This window comes from Leopardus geoffroyi, chromosome C1 (assembly GCF_018350155.1).
Source record: "Leopardus geoffroyi isolate Oge1 chromosome C1, O.geoffroyi_Oge1_pat1.0, whole genome shotgun sequence".
Taxonomy (NCBI): Eukaryota; Metazoa; Chordata; class Mammalia; order Carnivora; family Felidae; genus Leopardus; species Leopardus geoffroyi.
This window is the reverse complement of record NC_059328.1, coordinates 50262826-50275330: the sequence shown is the minus strand read 5'-3', so window position 1 is coordinate 50275330 and position 12505 is coordinate 50262826. Positions and strand designations below refer to the sequence as shown.

Sequence of the window (12505 nt, the reverse complement as noted above, 5' to 3'; positions counted from 1 at the left end):
GCTGAGTAGGAAAGCAATTGGGATGTGGACAACCTCATCAGAAACTGCCATGTAGCACAGGCAGAAAAGCTATGGACTCTTGAGATCTGTGTGGGCAGGAGGGTTTCTTTCTTTCCTCTCTCCTCTAATCCCCACATAAAGCCCCTATTCTGGAGTATGGTGATACTATTCTGGAGTATCAGTGTCTTTAATAAAGTAAAGACACTGATGCCAAAAAAAAGATAACTTTATTCCTAGATAGACCGATGGTGTTGTATTTGATTATTTAACATTTAAATAGAATACTCAGTATGTGGGAAAAGTATAAAAAACATATGAGAAATGGAAGTAAGTCTGAAAACAGACTTATTACTGACCTGTATCATTTTTTACAAATTAAAAATATATATGTCTTAGAACAATATCTGGCCCATAGTAAGCACTCAATAAACAGTGGCTATTACTTATAAAACACATATTTAAAATTCCAGCAGCATTCTAATGACAAAATACAGGTTAATTTACCTTTCATTGTTAATCAAATTGTGGTACTATTTGAGTCTATGAAATATCTACATTATGTTCAAAGAACAGACGAAGTAAGAACACTGAAGAATTTTTTCTCTTTATATCAGAGTTTAAAACCACCTTCTGTTTGAGTTCTACAAATATCTAATAATGTTTATTAGATAAATAAAATGTATTAGATACAGGAAAACCAGCACAGTGAACTCTTAGGTAAGTCTGATCTGCTATCTATCTAGTTACCTATGAATACCTATCTCTTTTGTTTCTTCTCTTCCAACTATACTTTCTGATTATTCTTCCCCTTGGTGAATTGAATGTTAATTCAGAATAATTGTGTTTCCTCTAAGTAAACATTTGCATAGATTCTGCCCAATTTCATTACCCATAAATCAGAACACTCTTTTTTCAGGAAGGGGAGATTTGAGTCCATGGGTGCAGAAAGATCTGTGTATTTCCTGAGAGGTTTCTAGCACACTGGTTTTCTGCATGCTTTTTAGAGATAAAGAAAGATAAGACTTGTATTATGAAGGGACTAGCATTTACTGATGCTCCTTTAATAATGGAATGGTTGACAGAGTGGAGGACTGTGGCCCAAGCCAATGAATAAACTCCTACCCTGCATAAATCAACCTATTCTTGCCTTGTATTGTAGCCACTGGATACTTGTTTAAACAGTTACCCCTCCTTCCTTCGCTGGCTGTAAGCAGTTTGAGGGCAAGGTCTATCTTGGGTTGTTTGTTTATTTTTCCCTGTATCACCTTGCATAGTGCTTTGCATAAAAAAGACACAGATATGTGCAATATGTTTTCAACTTAATTTCACGTACAGGCATGCCTCAGAGAGGGGGTACAGCTCAGTGGTAGAGCATGTGACTACAGGTGTACCTTGGAGATAATGCAGGTTCGGTTCCAGACTACCACAATAAAGCAAAGATTGCAATAAAGCAAATCAAATGAATTTTTTGGTTTCCCAGTGCATACAAGAGTTATATTTACACTATACGATAGTCTACTAAGTGGGTAGTGGCATTATGTCTAAAAAAACAATGTACATAACTTAATTTAAAAATATTTTATTACTGGGGCACCGGAGTGGCTAAGTCAGCGATTGACTCTCAGTTTCGGCTCAGGTCGTGATCTCATGGTTCGTGGGTTTCAGTCCTGTGTCATGCTCCATGCTGACAGCCCAGAGCCTGCTTGGGATTCTATCTCTCCCTCTCTCTCTGCCTGTTCCCTGTTCATGCTCTCCCTCTCTCAAAATAAGTAATAAACTTTAAAATAAAAATACCTTATTTCTATGCTAACCATCATCGGAGCTTCCTACAACATAACCACTGATCACAGATCACCATATCAAATATAATAGTGATGAAAAAGCTTGCAATATTGCAAGAATTACCAAAATATGACACAGAGACATGAAGTGAGCAAATGCTACTGGAAAAATGATGCCAAGAGACTTGCTTGACACAGAATTGCAACAAACCTTCAATTTGTTAAAAACACAATATCTGAGAAGTACAATAAAGGGGAGCACAAACAACTGAGGAATGCTTGTATCTTAAACTCATACAGCACTTCAGAGTTTTCAAAGTATTTACCGGAACAAAAAGATATATAGGATTTGTATAAAGCTTTATGGTTTATTATGTCTACTTTACGTATGTTAAAAATATGTCTGGTGCCATGCACAGAACCTTGCACACAGCTGGTGCTTCATAAATGGCAGTCCCTACTTCTATTATCATCTCAGCTGATCATTTCAAACTTACAAATCATGCAGGCTAAGCTGTTCCCCTGCCCCCAGTTGTTTACATAGGAGGAAATGAAAATTCAGAGAAGTACTCGGCTAAAATTCCCAGGCGGGTTGGGTTCATGGCAGAATACAAGAATTGTAGAGTTTTGATTCTTAATTTGTACTCTTTCCTCTTTGCAACGCATTCTATTTCACTCTTATTTTCTCCCTCCTCAGCGAGCCTGTGAAGATTGTTGTGGCTGGAATAAAATTTGCTTTACGGTTCCTCCTTACTACATGCTAAATAAGGCCACATGATGAGCCAGCACTTTGCTAACAGAGGCCACTGGGGCTGTGCTGAAGATGGAGACAGGAACAGGGCAGGGCAGAAGATTTCACACACACACACACACACACACACACACACACACACACACACACACCCAAGGTATAAGCTACATCTCTTTCTTCCTTCTTTCTGGAATGTTTACACAGCCTCAATTTCAAACATGAAATTAAAAATTTGGAGATCTGGATAATTTATTTACTCAGACAAGCCCAGCTGAAATGCAGCATCTGTTTTCCTGGGAGCCTCTGTATTCACAAAATTGTGCATCTGGGTTCTCGGATACAAGTGAAGCTTCACTCCTTCGTACAACAAACCTACGCGGCACTCTGCCTCCAGAGCACTTCACCCTGCGCAAAGGGCGAGATCAGACATGCGTGGCCTCCATCTTATCGTTTATTTATTCAACGGATATTGATTGAATGGGTACCCTGTGCCACGTACTATACTGGGCTTCAGGAAAACAACAGTAATTTTTTTTTTTTTACTGTGCTTCCTCGTATATGATACATTTATGTATATGTGGGAAGAGTATTTCTTTTCTTTTTATAGGTAACCTTTTGGACTCCCGATTACAATAGGTTATTTTGGGCCCTTTATTTGGCCTTAAAAAATAAAAACAGCCTTGATAAAAAAAAAAAAAAAAAGTAAGGACATTTTGGAAGGGTGGTTAGAGTGCTACTGTGTAATATAGCTTTCCTGTCATAACCCCTTGTTTGGATGAAATTTCTCTGATAAAGGAGGGTCACTAAAGAACAGCCCCCTTGCTACTCTACCAGTGTTCCCTGGTGTACCCATCTCTAACGAGCAGGTGCCAATACTCAAGGGATAATGGAAGAAAATGTTGCTGCAGAATGATGCTTCCCCACTGCTCCATAAATGCAGAAGAAAAGCCAAGACATTGATCCTATGGCAGTGTTCTGTAACAGTGACTATTCTTATTACGGCAGGAGACTGTGGGAGATTTAATCACTGTCCCTAATATATGCTAGTGCAGTGGAGTGTCTGTGATCAATGTACTACTGCTACCAGCCTGCTGCCTTTTTATTGGCACTGATAATAGGCCTCCTCCTTATGTGTCTCAACTACAAGTTTAAGTTGGTAAACTTCCCCCACTCTTACAATTGATGGATGACGGCTGGCAGTCAAATTAGGACCAGCAGAGTTGGGAATCCAAGTGAACCTAACGTGTGGTATTTAAAGTTACAACGAATGAACAGAAGTCTGAAAAATGCAACTGTGCTGGCAGTAGCGGTGACACTGAACTCTGGTTCTAAAGCTCCCAGGCTAGGGGTTGACCAGATGTTTACGAAGCCATTCTTCCACAAATGCCTTTAAAAAATGTATTTCTTTACTTAATAATTATGGTAAGAACAGACCACATATTACTGCAGTGCTTGATTTTGACCTTCAAAAATGAAGACTACTTAGTCTTTGGGAAGAAGTTTATCTCTGAAAGAAGTTTATCACTGAAAGATTTTATGAAAATAACTACAATTAAACTTACTATTTATCAAATTTGACTTACAAATGTTTCACTGAACTGTGTAGAACGTCCAACAACGTGGCTAATGCAATTGTGTCTGTTAGCAAGGTTTTGCAATCCCAATATAATTGAAGGCCATGCTATTTCTGAACATTTTCTACAGGAGAAAATTGAAGGAGCCTCTTACTCCTGTTTTCAGGCACAGTACTAGATTTCACTGAAAAGTCCCATAATTTCATGTTTTTTCGCAACAGAAATTGATCTTAACTTCTGCTGCAACTACACTGAAATGCATATGCTTGATGCAGGTGTGGTCCTAAGCACAGTAAGTGGTGGCCCTCAGGAATCTGTGAAGTGCACTGGACCCTTCAATGAGTCACTCTGGGTGACACAGAACCTGAGAAGGGTCATAGGACAACCACAAAGCTGCCTTGCAACTTAGGAAGAAAGAGGCAGAAAGAGCACTTACATTTATATATACTAATAGATGAAAGGCTGCGAAATACCAAGTCCCACGTTCAAGTATCTGAATGTTTCTCATCTGGGTTCCAAGTGAAACCTCGTTCCATGGCCGCCGTTTGAGGAAAGTGTCCTTAATTCTCCAGTCAGATTGAACAACTGCCTTCTTTTACTTCTACAGGATTTAACCCTGCCTGTTTTCACCTACCATCAGCTGAGTACAATCTCAATGATACTTCGCATGATTAGAGAACATTAACTTTAAAAAAGGACTTTGGCACTTGGAATGTTCAAGTTCAAATTCATTACCTCATTGACCGTGGTAACTCTGTGACAGAGACGGGGCAGAAACAACAGCTCTCATCTCACAGACAGTGACTGACAAGTGAGGACATTTGATGTGCCCATAAAAACAGGGACTTGATGGAGTTGTCTTTGTATGTACTCCATAACTGCACCCGGTCGGCACTTAGTATTCAATGACTTGGTTTGACTTGAATTATACCAATCAACCATTCTTCGTGCACTTAAAGTGGAGGAAGATGAGAGAGAAGGCGAACGTTCTTTCTTGCAGTGAGGTATCTAAACACTGCATGAATCATTGCATGAGGGTACTACCTTCTCTGATATGTTTTAAAAGAGGTTAGATTTTTATCTATCTAGAAAAATGTTAAAGGCATTCCTATTTAAAATAGGGAGGAAGGTTGGGGAGTACAACATGGAAAGTTCAGGGTGCCTCTAGACAAAGACTGAGTGGTGAAAATAGTCACCACTGTTCACAGGGAACAGTCAAGGGAGGGGTCTGTGTGAGTGCTTTTCAATTCCTAACACATATAAACATCACCCAGATAAACATCATCAGCTATTAAAATTCAGTTGCTCTGGGTAGGGCCTAAAATTCTTTATTTAAAGAAATTTTTTTTTAATGTTTATTGATTTTTGAGAGAGATAGAGACAGAATGTAGGTGGGTTAGGGGCAGAGAGAGAGGGAGACACAGAAGCAGAAGCAGGCTCCAGGCTCTGAGCTGTCAGCACAGAGCCCGACGCGGGGCTCGAACTCACGAGCTGTGAGATTGTGACCTGAGCCGAAGTCGGACGCTCAACCGACTGAGCCACCCAGGCACCCCATAAAATTCTTTATTTTTAATAAGTTCTCAGGTGATGTTGCCATGTTGCCAGTCCTCTGACCACACTTTGAGTAGCTAGGTTATACCTCATACGATATAGTGTCTCATATGGGTGTTCCTCATACTTGTGTAAGAGAAACTTTGATATGGAAATCTGAAAAATATCAGACATAAACCAGGGTGGTTACATAAAATATTCTATAAAAATTCACTATTGTGGTTCTTGTTATAAAACTTGTAACACTGAATTATCTTAAAAAGAATTATCTTAAAAAAAATAAAGTACTATCTTAAAAAAATAAAGGTTTGATTCACTTAAAGGAATACCCTTGAAGGCAAGGGTATCTGTAATAAAGTCTGGCACACTATTACCTGTCCATGGGGCCCATGCTTGAGGCTCAGAGACTGTTCTGCTTACTTGTTAGTATCTGGATGTGACTAACGGTCTACAGATTGAGAATATAGTAAATATCAATTCTAGGAGGATTACTGGTGGCAAATTCTGTTTTCAGGTTTATTGACAACACCCCAATGGAGCTTTATAGGCTCCGTTCATTCAATCAATCAATATTTACTGAGTACCTATTACGTGTCAGATGCTATACGGATGCTGGGAATATAGCAGTGGGAAATACTCACTGAGTCCCACTGCTCATGGAGTGTACATTCTAGAGACAGAACACAGCAGCAATGGACAGTGGTATGGAGAGGAAAAATAGTAGGGAACAAATTATAAAACGATGGAAGAGAAACAGCAACTATTTAGATCACTGGGGGCCCCTCCAGTGAGATATTATTTGAAGAAAGATCAGGATGTTGAATATGATTGGATTTTATGGGAAAAATGATATTTTACTCTGTTAACAGTTAATACTATTTGCTCATCTATTGTGTCCTTTGAGTATTTCATAACCCACATTCCTTCTCTGGTTTCAGTTGTATGACAAGGGCTTGGGGTAAGGAAAGTGGGGGACTTTTTAGGTCTTTCTGATGAGTTTTTTGTTTTTTATTATTATGGTTTTAATTTCAATACAAGCCCAGGACATGAGACCTTAAATTATAAGCATAAACATTATGGTAAAAGGGGTTACTGAGCACAGAAGACAAAACTTAAACTCTGAACTTAGATTTAGGTTGAAATTTGGATCCTGTATCCACAGGTTTGCTATCTGTATGGCCCTAGGCAAGTCACTTATTCATTCATTCATTCTTTTATTTATTTATTTATTTATTTATTTATTTATTTATTTATTTAGAGACAGAGAGAGAGAGAGTGCAAGTGCATGTGCATGAGCTGGGGAGGGGCAGAAAGAGAAGAAGAGAGAGAATCCCAAGCAGGCTCTATGCTGTCAGCGAGGAGCTCAATGCGGGACTCAATTTCAGGAACTGTGAGAGCATGACCTGAGCCGAAATCAAGAGATGGATGCTGAGCCGACTGAGCCACCCAGGTGCCCCACTTATCCTTTTATAATTCCGTTTTCATCTATACAGAGGCAAGATCATTCTATCTTGCATAATTTAGAGTAATTAAATAAAACACCTGATAAACACTAGGTACTCATACAATCGCTAACTATAATTTTTACCATATATCCAAAAGCACTGTGCACAGTGTCTGATTCAATGTAGGCGCCTGCCTGTTGGTTTCCTTCCTATTTATGTGCATTATCAGTTTCTCTGCAATTTTTCATTTGTACAGATAAACAAGAGTTGATGGTATGTGAGTTTTTGCTTGATAGAATTTCATAGGACTCATTTCATCAGTGCATGATTAGCTTCAAAGCTTCGAATCTAACCCAGTTTTGAGATAACTGGGAAATGAAACTAAGTGGAGGGAACAAATGTAGCATTGTAAGAGAAGCAAAAGTCAGCTTGAGGTTGTCTGATGTTCTTAAACTAACATCATCTTTCATCTCCTATGCCCTTCTTCCCAGATAATAAGAGCTGTGCGCTAAAAGTGCTGAGATAAACTAATGGGGAACAGGATACTACAAAAGACATTTGAAAGAGCCCATGTAATTTACTGCATGTCTGGTTTGTTTTACTTTCCAAAGCCTTCCTGTTGCTCAAGGAAATTTGTCTCCTCTGGCAACCTTCGGCCCTCTTTTGGCCGGGAGTTCTAAAAAAGCATTTGAGGGCAGGTAAACAGATGCAAAGCTCTCTGAGTGAGGAGTAAGGACAGGCCTTGCTTCCTGTGTCACCTCTGAGGCAAAAAGAAAGTATCTTTTAGTATTTGTTTTAGAGAATTATCTCCAATGTAGGTAACCAAGATTCTGCCGGTGCATTCAGATATACATAACTCCCAACATGTTCTGAAGGTAATTTACATGAGTGAACCACTAAAAGCCTCCTACTCAATGAACTGTACCCCTGGGGAAAAGCTATGCAGGCCCGGATCAGTGTGGGAACAACATAAGGGTGTTCTCTGTGCCAAAAAGGGGATTGGGCTAGATGGAAAATCCCCAAAAAGGACCATCTGGCAGCATAAATTATCCATTTAAAATGGATGGTGTGAGTTAATGACACCAAAGTCACCACGAACATGTACAACATCCTTTGGTTGAGTTTTAATGTCCCCTCAGGCCCTGTTTCAATTATGACTTTCTATGCTGAATATGGCCACATATAAACGTATCCACTGTCCTCCCCCCTGCCCCACTCCCAACACATATACCATGAAACTGCATTTTTCTGTAATGAAACAGGGATAGAGAATGGAGCACCAATCCAAGAATATACTATAATTGTGGGGGATTTCTCTATTATGCTACATATATAGTATCATTACCCCAAAATAATCCAGCCATTAAACTTCCATTATTTAATAACTGTGAAGGATACAGGCATTCAGATGTTAAAATTTATGATCATTTAAATCACAAGGTGCAAACAGGAATAGAATTACTCTAAAAACAAGAGTCACTAGGTCAAAGTACCTGCCTCTCTGCCCCCAATAGGCTCCCCAAAAATGTACTTAAGGACCCAGAGAACAGTCTCATGGTGGGGGAGCTTCATGTATATCAACACAGCAAAGCAGCTTCAATATGTATAAAACTGCATTAGTACAACACTCAAACACAATGTACCAAACCTATCTATTTTGATTCTGATTTTCACTGAAGCAGGTGAACTGGATAGGACTCTAATTAGCCTTTTAAAAAGGGTTCAAAGAAGTTGTACATCTTTTAATTTTTTAATAGCACATAAACTTTTCATTGGCACTATCCTGAGGTCTTGCTGATGATGCCATTAGTGGCAATGAGCAGTCAGCAGTCAGCATTTTCATTTAGGCCTGGGTTTTTTTTTTTCTTTTTTTTTTTTTTTTTTGAGAGAGAGAGCATGTGTGAGCCAGGGAGAGGGGCAGAGGGAAGAAGAATCTTAAGCAGGCTCCATGCTTGGGGCAGAGCCCAACGTGGGGCTCAATCCCACATCCCCAGGATCATGACCTAAGCCAAAATCAAGAGTCAGATGCTCAACAGACTGAGATACCCTGGTGCCCAGCCTGGGCTTATTTCTTAGCCACTTCCAGTGAACTGGCATGGGCTAAGTGTGGCACGAAGCTGCACCTTGACAGACGGTCCACCACACCCTGAGTGCTGTGTTGGTAATAATTAGAAACAATGAGAAAAAGGAAACTAATGTCCCCATCTCCCTACTTGCCATATCACCATGTAATGATCTCCCTAAGCAGGTTTCCGACCCCCAATCATGAATTCCTTGAAAGCAAAAGCCACAGCCTTCCCATTCACCCCGGAGTTCCAAGAACCAGGCGATGTCTCATCCACAGAAAGCTCCCTATGAGGATGGCTGAATAAGTGAGTGAGCCTGCTAGGTAGAAGAAAGGCCAAGTGAAATTTCTGCCTTTTAGTAAGGGGAGTGAAATAAAGGACTCGTCCAATGGGGCCCGAGGTCTTGTTCGGTCTTGTTCTGTTTTCGATTATCATACAATAAAACTGCAGGGGTGGGGGGTGGAAGGTGTACGTTTCTGTGAACATAAACACACGTATACATGGATTACTGAACCCACCACCACAATCAGGATACAGGACAGTTCCATCAACCCCCAAATCTCCCTCATGCTATTGCCTCTGAGGACTCCTTTTTAACACGGCAGGGAGGAGAGACAGAAGTTAAGATCTGAAGACCAAAGGGTGGGCTCAGAAATCTCCTTGGTGCTTGTCTGCTCTTGCAAGGAATCACTCTGAGGCATAGGTGGGGGAGAACGATCAGAAAGCATTTTGTTTTAAACTTACTCTGTGCTATGTATAATTCTTAGATGGGTCATACATGTTACCTTATTTAATTCTCAAGAGCACTGAAACCACTATTATTATTGACAAAATAAAGAAATGGGAACATTTATGCTCAGAGAGGTTAGGCCATTTGCCCATAATCCCACAGCCAGCAGGAGCTAGAGCCAGGATTACATTCTGTCTATCTATTCCAAAGCCCACACTCTAACCTCTTGATTCATCTGACTTTGCAGATTGAGGAAGGCACTGGAGAAGACTCTCCCTTGTTCATGTGGAGGTTAGACATTGATTAAGGTTTCAAAAGGTTCCTGCTATCCAAACTATTCCTCTCAAGACTCCAGAGCCAAGACTAGACTATCCCAGGAGGTCAGAATAGCAGTCATCATTTGCTTATTTCACTAGAGATGGACATAAAGATAGTTGTTCCATTTAAATAGGAAAACAATCATGATGATAGCCAAAATTAGGAAAAAAATATTTAAACATGTCCTCCTTTTACACAAATCTAAGTATAAACTGTGGCACAGGGAGCCCAGTCGCCTAGTCCAGTTGAAAAAGTTGACAGGTTTCTATTTAAGATTGTTCCAAGACAATCCAAAAAGCCAATCCCCAAAGGCTCTTGGCATAAAGACAAAAGCAAAGGCAAATGCATATGGGATTGTAGTGCAGGTAAAAATATGGAAGCGTCAAAAACCACACACACACTGTTCTTCCAGCCTTTCATTTCAGTTGAATTGCTGCTTTGCACGGCTGCCCTTTCAAGAAAGTAGCAGCCAGAGACAAACAAGTGTTCGCGTTCAGCACGTCGACTGCTTCGAGCCTGCTTCCTTCACTGCACGCGGCATGGCCGCCATGTGCATTGTAGGCCTGAGCGCGCCCGCTCCACTTACCTGGCTCCACTTCATGCCATCCACTCGACTGACTGCCGCTTCCCGGGGAGCGCCCTTGGCCTGTGTAAAATGGCTCTTCACCAGGACTGTCCATTTCATCCTCCACGGACTTGAGGCGCTTTGTGGAGCTGAAATAATAAACGGGTACATGTTTAAAAGCCTTCCAAACCACCTCTCTTGGACACTGCATCTCTGGCTGAAAGAAAGCCAAAGGAGGAAGCAATTGGGCAACTCGGTGGAGTTCTAGGACTCTCTCTAGGCTCAGGTTCAGGTTAGTGAGTCACTGGAGGTGGAACAAAGTCGTGGGTCTGTGTTGTTCCAAGTGTCGGGTTTGATTTTTATTGTCCCTCAAGATGCTGCCACTGCCACATCCTGTTCCTTTCTCCTTTGAGGAACTGGTGGCTGGCTCCTGCTCTTGTCTCCACCGGGAAGTGTCCGGAGGAAGACCACATTTCGTGTCTCCTCAGGCAGCAGCTGGCCCCTAGCCATCAGCAATGTCCCTAGACCTCTGGCACCCCAGAAAGGGTAAAAATCAGGGCTGACAGCTCTTTGAGAAAAGCTTGGATTGCTTTTGTTTTTTTTTTTTTCCCCCCTGTGTTTTCTCATTTTCCACTTGGGTCTGTTCATTCAAAAAATATTTGCTGTGCAGCTACAACAGTCCAGGTTCTGATGTAGATGCTAGAGATAATACAGTGAACAAGACAGATAAAAAAAAAAAATAGGGGCAAGGAGTGCATTTCCCTCTGAGAATCGGGGACATGGAAAAAAGAGCAGCCCTATCCTTTTTATGCCCTTCCTCTTTTTGTGCCTCTACAGAGGTTCCCAAAATGAAGTTCTGGATTTGTTATTTTTGTAAAGGCATGGTTGGGAAATTTCCAGAATGTATCTCATTTCTTTCAGTTGAAGGACTGAATTTTTCTCCCAAGTTGAGGCTTCAGGAGTAAAAACACAGTGAAATGCCATGTTGCTACTATGTTCTAATTGTCTTAATTGATTATGTCACTAACATACTAGCGGAATGAATAGATTTCATACCTAGTGGGAGTGCCCACTGGGAAACCTCTTCCTCATGTGTCAGGGTACAGAATTTTTAATATGTTTTCATTTATCAAACACATGCTGTGTCCCTTCTATGTACTAGGGGCTGTGTTAAATGCTGGGAAATAGAGATGCATCAGACATGGCCCCTGTCTCATAGACGTAAATAAAATTGTGCAAAAGAGAAATACAGGTACTATCGTGCAAGCGCATGTATGACACAGCGGGTTCATCAATGAAAGAAGCAAACAATGATATGCCTGGAAGGTTGGGGAAAGCTTCCTGAAGGAGATAGTTCCTGAGCTGTAAGACTGAGTGTCAAGGAGACAGGGTTTAAGGAAGGAAAGGGCACAGAGAGGCTGCTTTTCAGCTCATGCACCACTCAGGCAGCCATTATTATTTCAAAATATTGAAATACTTCTATATCAATTGGCAAAGTGCCACTGTCTCAAGCCCTGTAAGTCTCCCCACCTTTGCCACCCTGGTATTTGCCCCAGGAGACCCTCATGATCCAAAAACTAAAGGGCTAACATCTCTGGTGCATCTGGGGCATTCCAGGACTTAGCGTGAGCACTGTGGCAGAGCGACCTCTGTTCTAATTGGTATGCTCACGTCACACAGGTTATCGGACATTCTGAACGTCACCCCCAGGAGGGAGGTGTGTA

The 12505-nt window shown here is 40.9% G+C and overlaps 1 protein-coding gene across 11 annotated transcripts in view; it reads right to left on the bottom strand.

Annotated features, from left to right (window-relative positions):
* Window positions 1-12505, bottom strand: part of NFIA (nuclear factor I A) — a 377934-nt gene that overhangs the window by 94473 nt on the left and 270956 nt on the right. For all 11 annotated transcript variants that reach the window (XM_045477608.1, XM_045477613.1, XM_045477616.1 and 8 more), the window contains exon 6: window positions 10803-10930. In XM_045477608.1, coding sequence (XP_045333564.1) covers window positions 10803-10930 — 128 coding nt within the window. The remainder of the gene's footprint in view (window positions 1-10802; window positions 10931-12505) is intronic.